Source organism: Pagrus major, chromosome 5, assembly GCF_040436345.1.
Source record: "Pagrus major chromosome 5, Pma_NU_1.0".
NCBI lineage: Eukaryota > Metazoa > Chordata > Actinopteri > Spariformes > Sparidae > Pagrus > Pagrus major.
The window spans coordinates 149,567-169,986 of record NC_133219.1 but is presented as its reverse complement, the minus strand read 5'-3'; the positions used below and the strand labels follow the sequence as shown (position 1 = coordinate 169,986).

Here is a 20,420-nt window from a genome sequence, read left to right as displayed (position 1 = left end):
GTTTATTTTTTACTCTTTAACAGATTTTGAACATTACTAAGGGCAGCACAGTTTTTTTGCGGGCACTCATGCCGCCCCTCCACATTGGCCATTGCCCATATTGCCCATATGAGGAACCACCACTGGGCATATGAGCCAGGCTGTTGCTTTCTTGAGTTTGTACCAGCTGGAGAAATGCTTATCAAACCTAAACATTGCATCCATTTTCTCACCAGGCTGTTTAAGAGATACCTTGGCTGACCTTTTAGTTTCGAAAATCTTTTTATTATTTTTTTTTCCCAAAATGAGTATAAAAACAACAATGGTACATTGAGAATGTACATCACAATCATAACAACAACTGTAGAGGTATATTGTCTTTTTTCACTGGTATACTTGGTTAAGTGAACACTGGCGGGAGGTCTGTGTAATTCTCCTCTTCCAAGCCACATACTTCCAGATCTGACAGGACATGAGCACTCACCTTCTTTCCTGATACCATAGTAATGAGTAAGAGCTCTGTTCTCCTTCCTCACAGTTTAAGCTGGCACACAACATCATCAGTGCAGAAGGTGGCTGTGCGTCCTTGGTCTACAAACACATAGACCTGTATTACTTTATCACTTCTTTTGGACTTTATCTTTACTGGTACAATGGAAAGGATACTTTCTCCATTACCTGCCCCATTGTCTTGATCCGTTACTTTCATGATCTGTGCCTACAAAGATGCACGTGACCTTGTTAGTGGTTTCTGTGTTCCTCCTTGCATTGCATAGTCTTACAACAATCCCTACTCATGTGGCCTTGTGTGAGGCAGCTGAAACAGAATCCTTTTGATGTAAGGAATCTGATTCTGTCTTTGCGAGTCTGCTGTTTTATCTTCTCACAAAACTTTAAGGTATACAGTAGTCCTGGTTTAGCTGAACCATGCTTCTTCTCTTGTGGATATTGAGCATCACTGTGTCCTCCAGCCATAGAGACACTTATTACTTCTCTTAATGTTTATCTTTGGCTTTCCCTTTCCTTCCATGCTGAAATCAAAAATATCCCCAAAGAGCAGGTCATTGCTGACTTTTGCCTTCCAGTTGATGAAATCCACCAAGTCAGAAAATCTGGCTCTTCTTCCAGTTTTTATTTGGATGTCATATGCTTGACATATCCACCTTTCTTTCAGTTTAAAGGGGAGCTTTGAGATGTCTTCATATTGCTTTAGTTGTCCATTTTATCCATAAACTCTACATCATTCATAGTGTTTTGACATCCTATCAGGAAGAAAGCATACACATTTAATGTGTTCCTATCTTCTGCCTTAATCTATGGCCAATCAAAGGCTTTTTTCATGAAGGCTGTAGTAATTCACAGTTCATCCCCATAGTGTTGTTGGAGGAGCCTCCTAGCTTCTCTGTAACCTTCATATGGCCTCAAATGTTCACAACTAACTACCAAATTATGAGGTTCTCAATAGTCTGTTCAAATGCCCTTATGAATGAGTGGTAACTAAGTGAATCTCCTGAGAGCATAGGAACATCTCTTCTTGGGAGTTCTGACATATGTTGCCGCTTAACTAACATCTCAGTTATCTCATTTTGGCGCTGCATTATTTTAGAGATGTCATCAGAAGCACCTGGACTGGCTGCTGCACTGGCTGCTCTGGAAGGCAGAAGTCTGACATGAACATTAGCAGTCTGAGATGGGTGCTGCTTGCCTACAGGTGCAGGAAAACTCACTTGTGTCTTAGCTGGGTGCTGGACACCTGGAGGTGCCAGAAAACTTACTTGTGACACACTACTTCGACCTGAGAAATATCCGTTGAACCCGCTCTGTATTTGCTGTTTGACTTATAATATTCATCCATACCATCTTGACCTTCTTCAGAAGCTGCATAAACCTTTATTTTGGCGCCTGATGCAGCAATCTTGGCCTTTAGCTCTAGCTGCTCTTTAAACGTGCCTCTTCCATCTCAATATCCTGTCTTTAAAAAAGCAGCGGTGATGAAAGTCGGTGCAGTGGCTATTAATCCCTGGTAAATGGAGAATTTCTTTCCATTAATCCACCTCTCTTCCTAGCAATGAATCCATTCATGTGCTTCTTTTCCTTAAACAGCTGACGATAAGGGAGCACTTAAGCTATAGAGTCTAAGCATATAGTTGACACATTATTCAGTAAGACACCACATTCTTAATTTCTTAGTGTTTACTGAAGGATTTCTTGTGATACAAACAAAATTGGTGAAAAAAATAATTTACATGGCAAATAATTTAGCAGTCAAAAACTAGTGTGCTTCCCAGTAAGTAACCTGATCCAACTATTAACAGATCAGATGCCAGGGCAGGCTACAGCTACAACTGGTTCTAATTAAGCACACTGTAATAAAAGTAGTTGCTTATTTTAGCAAACCAAACACCCAAAATGTAATTCAACACACAGTTTCAGTTGTCTCTAAATGGCTCTAACAGTTACGATGAACTCTGCCTGCATCATGTTTAGGACTCACAATGAGGATGTGGAGTGTGACGATTGTGAGAGAGCTATCTCTGACTTTATTTCAAGGCTTCAATGATTGATACAATCCATATGTGCTCGTGGTGAAGCTGTAACGGCTGAGGTGACTGGAGAAGGCCAAGTGTGTGTGCGTGTGTGGCAGCTACTTCGCTGTCTCTGCAGTGCTCTCTGTGCGTCTGACAGCAGTCATGTTTAGTGCAGCATTTTTAGACATAAATGATGAATGATGAAATATCTAGCAGACTTTGATTTGAGATTCAGCCTGCCCCCTTAGCCTGCCCCATCTAGGGTCTGGGGCAGGCTGAGGGGACGTGTTGCGTAAGAAGAGTTCCTTTAACACTGACCTGGCAAAAAAGACTACCACTGCTTCTGGCATGCTGACATATCATTTGAGCACCATCAGTCAAAAAATTTAAATTTATAGAAAATGAACTTACAATAATATCATATCTAACTAAAGTCTAACAGAGTTTATTAGTAGAACAAAGCCATGAAAACCCAGACCTGAGACCTGGAGGCAGAGCTGCAGTCCTATGCACTCCTCTCCGCTTCTATTAGAGCAGTTATCCACCCAAAACTCCAGTGAGTGTTTGTCCCCCGACCACTTAAATCAATTAAAATAAGAGAAGTTTTACATAAAAACCTAATAAAAATCAACACCACAACTGTTAAAATAAACATTAGATTGCTATCATACAAGCTGTTTTAGTAAATGTTTTAATATCAGATCATAATATTAATTTATTCTATCTTACTAAAACCTGGCTGTGTAATGAAGAATATGTCAGCCTTAATGAATTCACTCCTCCCAGTCATATTAATACTCACATTCCTCAAGACACTGGCCGAGGAGGTGGAGTTGCAGCCATATTTGACTCAAGCCTATTAATCAGTCCTTATTCTTCCCGTCTTTCACACCGGACCTAGAAAACAATCCTTTATTTTATAATGTGCGGCGCTCCTGGTCCTTATTTTGAAGTCCTTAGATAAAGTAATCATTGTGGGTTACTTTAATATTCATGTGGACATTGGTAATGATAGACTTGGTATTGCATTCATGTCATTATTAGATTCGACTGGCTTCAGTTAATGTGTGCATAAACCCGCTCACTGTTTTGACCACACCCTTGACCTTGTTCTGGTATATGGCATTGAAATTGAACATTGAATATTTTTCTCACAATATCCTCTTTTACCAGACCCTTATTTAATAACTTTTAAATTCCTATTACTGGACTACACACCACTAGGCAAATATTTCTAAGCTTGATGCATATTAAAGCAGACATGGGGGAAATTTAAAAGGAAATGGCGTTCCACCAAACTGGAAGAATCTTGATTGGTCTGGCTAGAAATCCTTAAAACTTATAAGAAAGCCCTCCGTGTTGCCAGAGCAGCTTATTATTCAGCATAAAAATGTCTGACAGAGAGTCTTAGCTTTATTGAACCTTGTATTCCTATTACACTCAGCAGTAATGATTTTATAGGCTCCTTGAATGCTAAAATTGTACTTATTGGTGACGAAATTCATCACTGTGTGACCTCAGATGGTACCAATTTAGCCTCTTACACAGAAAGCTTTGAAAAAGCTGTATAACCAGATATATATCTAGACTTATTTTCTCTCATTGACCTTCACCAGCTAACTTCAATAATTTTTTCATCTAAACCATGACTCTTAGGGCGCACTCACACTTGGCCATCATCACGACGTAGCACAGTCGCAGCACAATGAAGAACAACACAGAGAACATGACTTTACTGACTTTTTGTGGCTTATTTTGTTTAGTTTTGGTCATAGACGGCCCTCTCACATTCCTGGATTTCTTGATTATGCAAGGCGAAGCACACCTCTTCCAATCGTGCCAGGTCCAAAGCTGTTCCATTTTCCATTTTCTGTCTAATGGGGGTGGCCCAAATGGCTTTTTGGAACAGTACTGCCACCTTCTGGATTGGGGGAGGGCTTAAGATCCCAACTTGACGTCACACCACAGTCCAGCTTACGTTAACTGAATGACACTCCCACACGTCACACAAGCCTGCTGTGTTTCGCCGCACCACTGGATTTGGTGTGAATGCAGCCTTAAACCTTTGGGCATGTCTTCGTTACCTGGCGTGTGCGCCACTGTTTTGTTCTGTCCTCCACACAACGTCATTTCCCACTGGGAGCATTTCAGAAGCAGAGTCATGCCTGCCTGATGTTGTTGACTTGTGCGTGAACTGTGTATATTTCATAATTTCGGCTTGATTTTTTCCATCCTTGTGGTTCTACTGTTGTTGAGTAGGCTACGTACAGTAGTTGTCCGTTTTAAAGTGTGTTTATTGTTACAATTTCCGACTTTGTGGTGCTGCAGATCCTGAGTCGGCTCACTGTCTTTTATTTTGAAAAGTTACTGGATGCAGTATGCCGTTCAACTGCCTGACTTCCTGTCTGACTCGATCAGCTCTGTGTTAATTGACTCGACCATGGTTCGCTTTGGACAAATATAGACTTGGCGGGGAGAGCCGCTTCTGGGACACTGCTGAAACTTGCCTTGGCGCAGCCGGTGGAATCCTGAGCATTGTCTAGAAAGCGGCAGTGACGGTCCTGCTGGAATCTGGGGGCGAGTTCTACCACTAGCTAGCACTTCACTACAAGACATGATCAATCTATCCCTATTAACAGGCTATGTACCACAGTCTTTTGAAGTAGCTATAATTAAACCTACTGCTACTGAACTCAGATAAAATAGAAGCTATTGTGCTGGGCCCTAAACATCTTAGAGATACATTACCTAATGATATAGCTACTACTTAAAGAGCTCACAGTGCCCTACTACCCCACTCAAACACTGCGCTCCCAGGATGAAGGGTTACTTGTGGTTCCTAGAGTCTCCAAAAGTAGAATGGTAGGCATAGTCTTTAGCCATTAAAATCCTCTCCTGTGGAACCATCTTCCAGTGTCAATGCGAGGAGGCAGACTTCTTTATTGCTAGGGCTTATAGTTAGGGCCTAAATAGGGCCCTTAGCTATGCTGCAATAGGCTTAGACCAGGGGACTACCCATGATGCACTGATCACCTCTCTCTTCCTGTCTATCTGTACACATTCATGTCTCAATGCACGTTAGTAACTTGGCTTCTTCCCCGGTCTGCGTGCTTTCGCGTTTTGCAGGTTGCCATGGATAGTAGTTGGCCCTGCTGTTGTGGTCCTGCTTGACCATCATCATCATCATCATCATCGTCGTTATTACCATTATTATTGTTGTTGTTATTATTATTACAGATCATATTTAGACTACAGTAATTTTATAGGTATAATTAATATTCATATTTCAGTTATTATAGCTGTTATTATTGTTGTTGCTTGTGTACATCTCCATGTTCCCCCCATCCCTGTCTGTCTCCCTCTCTCTGTCTTTCCCTCTCCCTCTCTCTTCGTCCCTCCTCCCTCTCTCTCCCTCTGTCTGTCTCTCCCCTTTTTTTGGCCATTAGATGTTTAAACTCTTTGTAGGTTTCCAAAAGCAAGCACTGTTCTGTGGCTGTAAACATTGCTGCTAGCTCTTTAACATTGCTTTTTGCCATGGTGAATCAGTTCAATCAATTTGTGATATCAAATATTTTCTGAGCTACAAAATAACCAACAACTCCCAACTCGTCAAATTTGGCAGCTTGGTGAGTGGCCTTATGCTTTAAAATATTATCCACCCTTCTAGTGTCAGTTTTGGATGTGAAGGGCTCTGTAGTCAAGTTAGCACTTATACACTATACTCATTGTCCAGTTAGACTTCAAAATTAAAGGCTCTGTGGTCAAGTTAGCAATAATACGTAATCTACAATGGCCGGTTACACTTTCAAAAAAGCGTGCTGAATGCTTTGAATGTTATTAACAACACAAGTTAAGAAGTGACGTAACACTTACTTATGTTACATAAATTAAAAACAAATCAACCCTAGATCAACAAAACAACCACCCCACCCACCTCCTGACTTGGACTTTGTTGCTTTTTATAGTACTGCACTAGAGCGGTGCTTCAAATGACACTAGAGGGGTAACTACAGCGTCAAGCTTTGAAGCCAAAGGCTATTGACCAGGCTGCTGTACTTCAGGAGTAAAAACAAACTGAAAATAACGCAATACATGCATGTATCAGGTCTTGCTGTAATCTTGGTGACAAAAATGGTCACACTACTGATCTTGGATGTGTTATCCATAATACAGTTGAAGAATCCAAGATTCCATTGAGATACCTACTTATGGAAGCTTGTCGGCGTAATACAAGAACTACAATTTCTTAAAAAATATAAAAGTAAAATGGTCTGATATCCGAAACAAGGCTTTTGAAGTTTACCTGCAAAAATGATGAAAACTTTTTGGAAATTGTAAGAAATTGTAGCACCACTGATTGCATTACTTTCCATCACTTGGATTCCTTAGGACTTTTGATATGTTATCAAATGACATATTATATCTATGAAACGAGAACAGTTGAAATACTTCTTGTTGCAATTTGTATGGGGTCATGTTCTATAATACCTGTAGTAAACAGATATTGATCTTTTCTTTGACCGTGTTCATGAGGAGCAAATAAATCATACCTTCAGAGTTGTGGAAAAATGATTTGTTTATTTAGGACTTGGCCTGCTAATTGCACAATGACCAAAATGAACTCTTACCTATATTATTCTCAACCACCAGATTATGTTTCATCAAACCAACCACATTCTTGTGTTCCATATTTGTGTTTAGTGAAAAGGTAAAGGTACTACAATCCAATGTTGGGGTTGGTTCCCCCAAATTTGAAAGTAAAGTAAATATTTTATTACTCTCCCCTAGTACTATCTGGCCATTCTTGTCATGTATTATCTTGTCATTAACAAGATAATATAATAATATATTATATAATTGCCAATATTACAAATTTTACAATTCATTTGTATACAGTAAAATTCCATCAGTACATCTTCATAGCCATGTTATACTCATTCTGCTGCTTTAAAGTTTTTCTTTTTAACAGGTCGAATGTTAATCACTAATAGTTTTCAATGGCTTCTACTTGGCAGTTTTTTGATTGTGTTTTGATTTGAAAGATACGATCAGTGAAAGGGAGGAATTATATCAACTGAACCACTTAAAGGCTTATAATATGATACCTCTGTGCAGGAAGTATAGAGTTTAGCTAAAAGTGGCTTCATTCAAAGTAGACTTGAATGACTCTGAATTGAAACTGCTGTTGTGCAGTGCAAACAAATGTCAAGGGCTGGCTTCTTCCACCTAGCATATCTAGGCACCGGCATATCTAAAAGACCCAATAGTACACCATTACCTCAATCAAACGCCACGCAGTCAGGATGCAGGGTTACTTGTGGTTTCTAGATTCTCCAAAAGTATACTGAGAGGCAGAGCATTCAGACATCAAGCATCTCTCCTGTGGAACCATCTTCCAGTGTCGGTTCAGGAGGCAGACAGTCCTCTCTATGTTTAAGAGTAGACTTAAAACTTTCCTTTTTGATAAAGCTTATAGTTAGGTCCTGCACAGGCTCTTAGCTGTGCTGCCATCGGTATAGACTGCCGGGGGATTTCCTATGATACACTGAGCTCCTCTCTCTTTCTCTCTATCTGTACACATTCATGTCTCATTAATAAATGTTACTGACTTGGCTTCTTCCCCAGAGTCTCTGTGCTCTCACGTTTCGCAGGTTGCATTATTATTAAATACTTCTAGTATTATTAATATTCATATCTCAATTATTAAAACTGTTAATACTGTTGTGGCTTCTGTTGCATCAATAGGAAGGTGTCTTACTGAAATGTGATGAAATATACAGTACTTCTCTCTATACTTAAGGTAAACTATATCTGACTTTGTGGCATTGTCTTACTTTATTTTGTCATGTCTTAAAATTGTATGTCGTATTTTCTTATGTTACCTTTCTTGATGACAGGTGTCTGGGAGATATGGCCACCATTGTGAGTGGCCATAGATAGGTGGGACATCTGTATCTTTGGTGAGGACAGGAGGGTAGGTGTGCCCACAGGAGAGTAATCGAAGATGGTGGAACCGTAATTCTGCCGACGGCCTTCTCGCCGGTTGCTGTCGATAGCTGCTTGAAGCTCACCGGGAGAGCTGAATCCTCGTCTTTCACATTCGTATGGGTAGAGGTACTTCATATACCTACACAGAAGAAGGAGAATTCAATGATTTACTCTGCTTTTAGTCACTGTCACTTTATCACATGTTGTCAATCAATTATCAATCAATTATTGCAGGGTGGAAGAAACTGTCCCATAATGAAATCATGATTCAAATGACATACTTTTACTATTAAATAATTGAATGTGTTTACCTGAAAAAAAGTCAAATTTCCAGTTCCACCTGTCTTGGTTTCAAGCGTTGAGCACAATTTACAAATTAATTGATATCAATCAATGGTTAACTTATGTATCCAGTAATCATTAACTGATTTGTCAAGTTATCATTTACTAGTGGTGTTCATGTTATTTAAGGTGTTAATTCATATAGTAGTTAATAGTTTTTTGACAATAACAACAATGAAAAGGACACATACATTAACATTACTTAATTGTCATCTAATTTTATGCATGCAGTATAAATGTTTCAGTCAATTCAAAACTACTCCTCTGCTGTTTTTATACCCCACAATGGAAAAGGGAGGGTGGTTACGTGTCATTGTAAAGTTTGTAGTCCTCACTTTGGTATCCAGTTTTGTCATGGGGTATCGTTTATAGTATACAGTCTTTTGCTCATATGCATCAGTATGTTTGACTCAGCAGACAAGTAATTTCAACTGTTATCTGTTACAAAATAGTCCCTTCCAACCACAAGAGAGACAGAGTGCCAGTATGACATGATGCAGGTCACCAGAGAAGTTGGATATCAGACAGACAGCTTTGTTGAGAAAAGGACAGCCACACAGCTGTCTAAAAGGACACTAAGCACCAGTTCTAAAATAAACACTCCTGAAATTGGCACCTGTCAAATACAGGATGAATGTTATCTTAGGGTAAGGGTAAACAATTCAGGTCAACTTCCACCGTGGTTGATAGATTTTCTTTTCTAAATACATATTTTTAATATATATATATACAGTGGGGCAAAAAAGTATTTAGTCAGCCACCAATTGTGCAAGTTCTCCCACTCAAAAAGATGAGAGAGGCCTGTAATTTTCATCATAGGTACACTTCAACTATGAGAGACAAAATGAGAAAAAAAAATCCAGAAAATCACATTGTCTGATTTTTAAAGAATTTATTTGCAAATTATGGTGGAAAATAAGTATTTGGTCAATAACAAAAGTTCATCTCAATACTTTGTTATATACCCTTTGTTGGCAATGACAGAGGTCAAACGTTTTCTGTAAGTCTTCACAAGGTTTTCACACACTGTTACTGGTATTTTGGCCCATTCCTCCATGCAGATCTCCTCTAGAGCAGTGATGTTTTGGGGCTGTCGCTGGGCAACACGGACTTTCAACTCCCTCCACAGATTTTCTATGGGGTTGAGATCTGGAGACTGGCTAGGCCACTCCAGGACCTTGAAATGCTTCTTATGAAGCCACTCCTTCTTTGCCCGGGCGGTGTGTTTGGGATCATTGTCATGCTGAAAGACCCAGCCACGTTTCATCTTCAATGCCCTTGCTGATGGAAGGAGGTTTTCACTCAAAATCTCACGATACATGGCCCCATTAATTCTTTCCTTTACACGGATCAGTCGTCCTGGTCCCCTTGCAGAAAAACAGCCCCAAAGCATGATGTTTCCACCCCCATGCTTCACAGTAGGTATGGTGTTCTTTGGATGCAACTCGGCATTCTTTCTCCTCCAAACACGACGAGTTGAGTTTTTACCAAAAAGTTCTATTTTGGTTTCATCTGACCATATGACATTCTCCCAATCCTCTTCTGGATCATCCAAATGCTCTCTAGCAAACTTCAGACGGGCCTGGACATGTACTGGCTTAAGCAGGGGGACACGTCTGGCACTGCAGGATTTGAGTCCCTGGCGGCGTAGTGTGTTACTGATGGTAGCCTTTGTTACTTTGGTCCCAGCTCTCTGCAGGTCATTCACTAGGTCCCCCCGTGTGGTTCTGGGATTTTTGTTCACCGTTCTTGTGATCATTTTGACCCCACGGGGTGAGATCTTGCGTGGAGCCCCAGATCGAAGGAGGTTATCAGTGGTCTTGTATGTCTTCCATTTTCTAATAATTGCTCCCACAGTTGATTTCTTCACACCAAGCTGCTTACCTATTGTAGATTCAGTCTTCCCAGCCTGGTGCAGGTCTACAATTTTGTTTCTGGTGTCCTTTGACAGCTCTTTGGTCTTGGCCATAGTGGAGTTTGGAGTGTGACTGTTTGAGGTTGTGGACAGGTGTCTTTTATACTGATAACGGGTTCAAACAGGTGCCATTAATACAGGTAACGTGTGGAGGACAGAGGAGCCTCTTCAAGAAGAGGTTACAGGTCTGTGTGAGCCAGAAATCTTGCTTGTTTGTAGGTGACCAAATACTTATTTTACCGAGGAATTTACCAATTAATTCATTAAAAATCCTACAATGTGATTTCTTGGATTCTTTCCCCCCATTCTGTCTCTTATAGTTGAAGTGTACCTATGGTGAAAATTGCAGGCATCTCTCATCTTTTTAAGTGGGAGAACTTGCACAATTGGTAGCTGACTAAATACTTTTTTGCCCCACTGTATATTATTAGATATTAAGCACAGACAGTAAGTTGAGCACGTTATAGACGTCTGGCAAGCTATTATTTTGAAAGTGCAAGAGAGAATGTCATGTGTAGTGTAACTTGTATGGTAGTGTTGTCAATACAATGTAGTAATGGTGCTCCTGAGTGCTACCATTTGACTTAAATCCTGGTCAGTTCCACTTGAAGCATTTTGTTCATACAGTTACATAATGCACGTGCAAAGGTGATTTTTATCATTTCAGTTTGAGCCATTCTATTACCTCTGTAGTCTGTTTGTTGTTTTGATGTGTTTCCACTTCTTAACATTTCACTTGCAGCAATCTCATATTAAAGGGTTACTCACAAAGCCACAGAGTCAAAAGAATAGCTGAGAATAATCCTTAATTTTATACAGCAACAATGTGTTGCTAAGTAAATTACTTCTGTAGAACAAAATTATGATTCAAAGAAGTATCCAAAAACTTATTCCACAGAGAGACAATCCTAAAATATTCCAAATTAATGACCCACAAGAGCTGTATCAAGCCAAATTAACTGGAAGGCAACGCTCTTTCTTCACTAACTGCTGGAGTAGCTTATAGCTTTAGTAGCGGAGGCTGCACTTTCAGGACTGCATTTCTAGGACCCTAGTTTTTCGTGACAGTGCCACCTACCGAATTGGACAACCCCTTTGGAGGTAGAGGGTAAGACGTATGTACAAACGTAGACGAGAGTAAGACGGGTAACAAATAAGTGTGAGTACTGAAAGTGAATAAAGCTTTATTTGATAGACAAACATGAAGACAGAAGGACAACTGCAGCTGATCACAGCTGGATCAGCTGTCAGTCGGCTTTAACAGCTGTAGAGACATCAGATGAATTTATGCCAAAAATGCCATTATCTAAATATATAGGAATCATTACACAGAACTAAAACTTGTCGAGATAAGTAAATAATCAACAGTTACAAGTTAAACTGATGTGCCACGTGCGAAATTGTGCACAGCTCTGTTAACAGAGAGACACACACGTATATTGTTTCTTATAGTGCAGGTAATGTAATGTTTTCTTCATTAATGACATGTATTATTTCACCCACCAGCAGCCCATCTGATATTAATCACAATGTTTAGTTTTATGACCTGGACCGCCCAATACACAGATTTCCTGTGGTGTCCATGGATATAGGCCTACCTGTGATCTGTATCACACATGACAAAATCAAATGAGTGTCTGCAGTTTAAAGTGTAATCAGTTCAAACATTTACATGATTAAAGTTATAGTGAATATAGTTTACACTACACTACCTACACTTGGAAATTATACTGTGATTAACTTGATTCATGGGAGGGTTAAAATAAGGATCAGATTTCTTTTGTAGTTAGTACTCTGCATTATTTCAGCTGCTGTCTGTGCCCTACAATATAACCAATCCTGTCCTTTATATCTGTTTAAATATCTTTGAAGCTGGATGATCACTTTATTTTTTCTGATCTCTGGAAAAACTCTAACAGCTGGATCTGCATCTGCTTTGCTGTCTGGTTTTGTGGTTTAAGTTCAGTTCCTGTTTCATTCCCTGTTTCATGATTTTTTTGTGAAGCCACAACCTTAAAGTTCAAACTGCGCCTGTGATTTTTTGTCTGTTACCTGTTTAACAAACAGCTGCACATGAAGAACAAGCTGCAGTCTGTATTTATACTGTGAACTGTGTATTTATACTGTGAACTGTGTATTTATACTTTGCACCGTGTATATATACTGTGAACTGTGTATTTATACTATGTACTGTGTATTTATACTGTGTACTGTGTTTGAGTTTTTGTGATGCTACTTCGTATTTTTGGGTTTTACACTTCTTGGTTGTTTTTAGGATTGATGGTGTCTGCTTTTGGGTCCAACTTAACAACAAAAACCTCACAAATTGTAACAGATATGTCCTTGTTATTTTTGTTATTTTTACTAACTATTAAGTAATGTATGAATTAAAACCTAAACTAACATGAACATCCTTAGTAAATGATTACTTGACACATCACTTAACTATTAATTAACCATAAGTTACCAGTACGTAGTAATCCTAACCCTAAAGGATTGACAGGACACCTCCAACTGCAAACAAGCTCAATTATGACCCTTTCCATTATGACTTTTTGATCACTGGAGTTTTTCTATTTGTTAAACTTTCCTTGAGCTGAGAAAAGTGATTTTAAAATCTGTGATGTCATCACAATGTAAAATCTATGGGCTGAGCGGGAACTTGCAGGCAGTGCCAGTGGGGGAAATTCTACTGCACATATTCAATGGACCGCATAACCAGGGGGTAAACTCGGAAGCTAGAAAACTTTTTTTGCTTATACGCTAGGTGATTAGTTTGAATGGGTGCCAACTTTGCATCTTTGCAAAACTGTATATGCCTAAAAATATGCACACATGTCGCTATGCTAAGCATGTGAATTAAAATGGATTTGTAAAAATTGTTTTGTTGCGGTCGCAATGCTACCAGCCATTGGCACGTTAGTGGGCATTCCCAGGAGTCAAAGAATCGAAGAATTGGGAAAAAAAAGTATAGCGATACTGAAGTGAATCAATATATTTTTTCACCCCTAGGAGATACATTTGTACCTCTAATACCCCTTTGTCACTGCACATAAACTCCTAATAACACCTGCTAACATCTGGTCTTTCACTTGTATATGTGTATAATCAGCATTTAGTCTCAGTTTCTGTGATAGAAACCCAGCACCCAGGTGGTCATGTGTGAGTCTTAATAGAGACTCCTAACTCCTTAGCAACTTTGTTAACAGCTCCAGAAAAATTCAGAATGTTATTGATTATGTCTTTTTAAAACATCTTCTGGATGTATTCTGATGAGGTATATGATCTGCTGGGTTCTACTGTTCCCTCCCTTTCCAGCGCGTACCTGATGAACGAGACACACAAAGGGAAAAAAAACACGTCTCCTAGGAATGTGAGAAAAAGTATATGGAAAAAACACAATTTTGACTTGAAGGAACTTGAAGAAAAACCTGCATAAACATGCTAATTTTGGTCTAAAACTGGTATTAGAAGTTGCAAGGTTAAAACAATTCAACCTGATGACAAATATTTCATTAAATTAAAAAATATTGATGATAATATTCTACTTAACTGTTAAACGATGGGCTTTTGTGGAAAGGAATCATGTGCAAACATAGTCCAATCAAACAACAGAAGACTCTAGCCATCCACAAAGGCCACACATACAGTATATAGCTGCTGTAGGAAATAAAGATGACTGTGGGGAGTCCCTATTGGGACAAGTGTAATCAAATAAGCTTCCGTTAGGCAAGTTTAAGCTGTGTAACTTTTTAACCTGAAGTAACAGCTTTAAAATCATTTTGATGGTACAGTGTCTTGTAATGTTACTCTAAATTGTCCGTAGTGAATGTGGGTGTGATTGGTTGTTTGTCCCTATATGTCAGCCCTGTAATGAACTGCCGACTTATCCAGGGTGTACCCCACTTGGGGCCTCATTTATATAGCTTGTGTACGCACAAAAACGGGTTTGAAATGTGCATATGCCACTTTCTAGGCAAAGATTGGGATTTATAAAAAAAATACTTGATATGGAAATGTGTATGAATTTACGGAAACTATGACACATGCGTGCGTACATTATGGAGGCAAGAGGAATTGGCAACGCAGATGGTGAGGGTGTGAACTAGATTGTAGTAATTAAATGTGAATGACATTATTCTACACAATAATGCATCTCACACATGCATCTCGAATATCATTAAAGAATGAGTACTGTATTTATATCACCAAGTATGATTTCAGTTTCCATATTGTTGTTTTGTGTAAAATCGCTGCAGTGAACATGACTGTGCTGTGGGGGCACACTGTTCACCATAACAAAACTTCAATAAACACATTGTGTTGATGAATCAAACCTCAATTTTTAAATGATATCTCAGGGTGGGGGACACCAGTGATTGTCACAATCATTTTGGCAATTGAAGCAGTCAGTCTAATCCCTGATAAAAATATAAATGCTGTCTTGCCAGTCGTGCGTAATGCTGCATGATGGATGCACTTTCACTGTCCTCGCACTGGGAGAAGACTACATGAATCAAATAATTAAACATGTTTTCATTACTTCAACCTCACCCACAAACACCTCGGTTTCTGTGTTAAAAAAAAAAAAAGTCCTCGTTTTCCTCCCATTTGGTTACATTTTGACAAGAAAACTATTTGGTTAAGGTTAGGCAACAAAAGTACTTGGTTTAGGTTGTCTTGGTTGGGCAAGAAAATACTTCTTGCTTAGGTTTTAAAAAAAACATCATGTTTCACTACGTCACTTCTGTAACATCTGTAATGTGTGGCTGGCATGGTGTTAGGAGAGGAATGTGAGAACAGGTTATCAATAATTGGGGGTTATCAGCTCTTACTCACTGTGTTCGGAGAGTAAAAGCTGCGCTTGTAATGGAGGTAGGGAGGTTAAGGCCTTTGGTGATCTCACGCCATATTTTCTTATTGATGACTTCCACTAAGCCGCCTTTTTCGGTGACGAGCTTGTAGAGCATGTAGAGATCCAACACCTGCTTGGCCATGATAGGAATCCGATTCACCGGAGTCCCTGCAGAAAGCAAACACAGTATCCACAATCAATTCCATTAACTTTGGTTCCTCGCATCAATAGGCTTCTGCACCTTCTTATGAGGCCAATTTATCTCAAGCTAGTCAAACAGCTAGTCTGACAGCTCTGTTGACACCTGGAAATATAACCTTTGGAAAAACTTTCTGATGTTTCATCTGTGCATCATCTGGAAACTGCTTAATCCAATTCTTAATGTATTATATGATGAAGTAATCTCTTGGTAAACTTTGAATAATTTACATACAAATATGCATATATGCAATGATAAAAGACTTTCATCTCATTTAATTATGTATGTAATCAAAGTTAAAAGCTGTTTCAAATGCAGTGTTCACAAAATAAACATATCAGGCATGAAATTAAAAAAGTAGCCTTATTAACACAGGAACAGAAAACAATAGAACACAGCCAAGTTAGTCCTGACTTGTTTAAAATGGAACAAATACAACCTGTGAAAAATGGGAGGTCATCTTAATGACTGCCAACATGCCCACTCATTAGCAAATTAATGGGGCTAACAAAATCATTTGTATGTTGTGAGCGTTCAACAAGCTCTTTGTGAAATGGTTGACCCTGAGATAATTAACCTGCATTTGGCTGATACAGTGTGTGTGGGTGGGTGGGTGGTGCATGCAGGAGTGGGGCATTGTTTAAGTATGGTTTGAGGTGGTAAAACTACTTCAATTAAGAAGAGTAATTATGAGTTGATTTTGCGTTGCTGGAATGTGAACAAATGAGAAACTATTTAAAGAAAAGACTGAGGTTTAAAGACCATACCAGTTTTAAGTGTGAAGCTGCAGTGCCTAAACAAAAGTCTTTGGAAAAGAAAGTGCAGGACATGCACAGAAAAGTCTGCACTTACGGAAACTTAAGAAGGATAAATTCCAGAGCCAAATTCTCAGCAATTTTTACAAAGGAGCAAAAGAAAACATGATGACTGGAAACATCACAAAGTGGCATGTTGGTGCACAGTCCAGGACAGAAAGATTCTACGTGATTAAAACGGTGATTAAAACAGTCCAGTTGACTAAGCAGACTAACCTTGGGCAGATTTTTTCACTAGACACTGTCATTGCAACCTTAAAGATACATAACACAAACCGTAGCTGCAACAAGGCCTAAATCCCCAAATGTCCTAACAGCTCACTGCTGATTTTTTCAAAACTCAGCTAAGAACTGTGGGGAGTTTCAAAAAATCAAAACTGGACAATCTGTGCTAGGCTGTGCATACAGACCTACTGTTGAAGGCAATGAAGCACCTTTATTGCCTCAAACAGTTGAGAAAACTTAGGATGTCTGGTATGACGAGCAATGATTAGGACCACAAAACCCTATAGAGTGGAGCAATTAGCTGAGTGCACCATCAGTGCAATATTCACTCCTCTCCTGGACCTATTAATAAAGCAGCACAGGGCCTGAGCACACAAAATTATGGACAATGGACTCTCAGAAGACTCAAGTAGCTGCCATACTGCAAACATCTCTGCTATCTCAAAATCAACATACAAAGCCTAAGAAAAGTCTCCTACCCCAAGCCATTAGGAGTGGCAGGTAGCAGATTCAGACTAGTTTTAGTAAGGAGAGGGCTTCAGTACATCCCCTTGGCACAGTGCTTAAACCTATTTTACGTCTTTCTGTGGGGAAAATTCTGCATGTACATTCTGTTTTGTTGTCCTTACATTGTACATTTTGTTTTTGATGCCTACTTGTCTATGCATTTCACTGTAGATCTTATGTTGTGCATATAAGGAATACAATTCCATGAAAGACAAGAAAGGTTATTTGTTGCAGAAACCAAACCAATGAGTGCATCTTTAACTTAAACTACACAAAGATAATTTACATTCACATTTAAACAAATTCAAGATAACCTTATTTTTCAACTGAGCCACACTTTTACTAAAAACTGCAGACATGAATTGGAATTAAACATGTATTTATATTGTTTGCTTGTAAAATTGAGGAAAATAGAGCCTTCATTTAAAAAAAAGAATTTGAATGAAAAAAAAAACTGTGGTCTTTATAGGATATGAATGAACTGCAGTTAATGACTTCTGAGTCATTAACTGAAAATAGTGTGATAAAAAACAAAGCCAGCACTAGAAATCCTCAGCCTCTATTGCCCCCCTACCCCTCACCACCACCACCACCTTCATTTTTATTACCACTCATTATACTGTCTGCCTTTGCTGATCTATAAAACTATTTTGGTGAAGACACAATAGCCAACCAAACAAGGACTGTGGTAATAAATAAAGCGTCAGGCTTTGTCTAAAAGAATCTGAGGAGAGACAAGCCTCTTAAAACAAGATTTATTTGCTTTCAATACTACGGGTGATGTATTTGTCTGTCTGGATCCCTGAAAGAGATATAAAGAATAAAGGACTAAGGATGGAGGCCTTTTGTCAGCACAAACTATCTCATCAGGCCATATGTATCATTATGACAATGAGCAATGGCAGACAAGGTAGTCTAACAGTAGTCTTCCGTTCTCAGCTGCTAAGAGAAGAGGAGTTTGTAATTAGAACAATCTGGATCATCAGGGACTAGTGCAGTAATCATCTTTATGCTTGGCTTCATCGCTGATGCATTCACTTTACACCTCCAAGCCAATAATTGGATGAGAATTTCTCCTCCTCATTGACTTTGCTCTTTTAACCCATGAAATGAACGATTAATGCGGCATCAAAGGGATAACCAATTGTTTATCTACTTCAATTCAACTCCCTAAATGAAGACAAGGAGGAGGAAGGAATGCACTACAACCGTCAAATATCAGCAGAATACGAAGAATCCGGTTCAGAACAGCTATCCCAAACTGATTTGTTGGCTTTAACATATTTGAAGTTGCATCTGAAGAGTATTAAGAGTCATAATAGTGGGGTGAGAATGAAGGATTCAAAATATATTATTGGGAAATAATCAATTACGAAGACAAGGGTTTGAGAATTTTTTAGACTTCCTCTCCACTGTGTGATTTGAGTCCTCCAATCTGGCTGTCAGCATCTAGCCCCATACACATCTATGTAAAAATCGGGAAAAAATATGAATTTTTGAACTGTGACTGTGTAAAAAGTATGAATTATATGAAAAAGCTGAATTGATACAATCTTTGTGAACGTTTCAAGTTTGAATGGAGTTTCTATGTGAATGTATGAAGGACTGGGAAGAGTTTGAAAATGAGTGGGTTGGAATTGATTTCTAATTGACTTCCATTATAATGAAGCTAAGGCTAAGCTTCAAAGTAAGTTGAGTATTTTTGAAAAGTTTGAATGGAATTCGAAAGATGAATCATACCTTGAATGTAGACAACATGTGGAATATTTTTTAGTTGGAATGGTGTTTTTAGCTGAATAAATGAATAATAAGTCAGGTTTTGAAAGTGCTTGAAAAAGTGTGAAAATGTGGGAATTCTTGAACATTCCAGCATTCATTTTCAACGGGCAAATACTAAATATTCTGAAAGTATGAAACATGTCAATGAGAAAAGTCATAGTGCCCCGTTCCCAATTGAGCTGAACATTTTTAAGTTCGAATGAAGTTAATACGTTGAAAAATGTGGAAGGAGTTAACATTTGAAAAAATATGATGAGAGATATTGTGAATGCCTCCAGTATTCACAACCAATTCCAAAAGAGCAATGGTGTGAATGCTGAGTCAGCTTGTTCATGTTGCTTGTGTTGTTCCGTCATGTTTTTTGTTTTTAAACGTTAGGTCCTTCCACATTTTTCAATGAATTAACTCCATTCAACTTCAAAATGTTCAGTTCAATTGGGAAGGCTGACTCTGCATTCACACTGATTAAGAATTCCGTGCCTAGAAGAACATATGTTGTGAATGCTGGAAGCATTATATATTCACATATGCTGGAAGCGTTCACAACATATGTTCTTGCTGGAAGCATTCACAACCAATTATGTTTCAGTCAGATTAAGCATCTAACTGGGATGCCTCCTGGGTAAACGCTGAACACAAGTTTTGTTCAGCGCCATCTAAATATGGTATGTGCAAATTTGGTAAAGATTGGATGAAATATCTGCCAACTGAGGCAAAAAAAATGTATTCCCAGGTCTAAATGCCTATATCCGTCAACTCAGCATCATCCCTGGAACCCACTTGGCAAAATGTGCATCACAAACTGGCTTTTGGTATGTGGAATGTCACCTCTCTGGTGGGGAAGGAGCCGGAGCTGGTGCGGGAGGTAGAGCGATACCAACTATATATAGTTGGGCTCACCTCCACGCACAGTGCCAGTTCTGGAACCAAACTCCTGGAGAGGGGCTGGACTCTCTCCTTTTCCAGAATTGCCCAGGGTAAGAGATGCTGGGCAGGTTGGAGGAACTGATCAGAACCTGAGTGGTGCTTGGTTACTGGACTTCTGTGCTAGTCATGGATTAGCCAAAACAAACACCAGAATCGGGGTGAGTGCCACAGGGTGCTGGCAAATTTGACTTGACACTGCAGATTTACTCATATGTACTCGAAGCAGGATTTTTTCTCAAATCCACTATAGACACTGGCAGGTCAAAGTGAGCATGTAATGTAATAAGCTCATCTCATGACATGGCCTAACATGGGATGGGGTGCTCCTGCTTTGGTAACCTGTTGTGTTCTGGGTCACCTG

General features: G+C 39.1%; 1 protein-coding gene across 1 annotated transcript in view; it reads right to left on the bottom strand.

Moving 5' to 3' along the window:
- Positions 1-20,420, bottom strand: part of arid3c (AT rich interactive domain 3C (BRIGHT-like)) — a 101,390-nt gene that overhangs the window by 30,646 nt on the left and 50,324 nt on the right. The window contains exons 3-4 of the mRNA XM_073467173.1: positions 15,592-15,775; positions 8,390-8,634 (exon numbers count right to left, since the gene is read on the bottom strand). Coding sequence (XP_073323274.1) covers positions 8,390-8,634; positions 15,592-15,775 — 429 coding nt within the window. The remainder of the gene's footprint in view (positions 1-8,389; positions 8,635-15,591; positions 15,776-20,420) is intronic.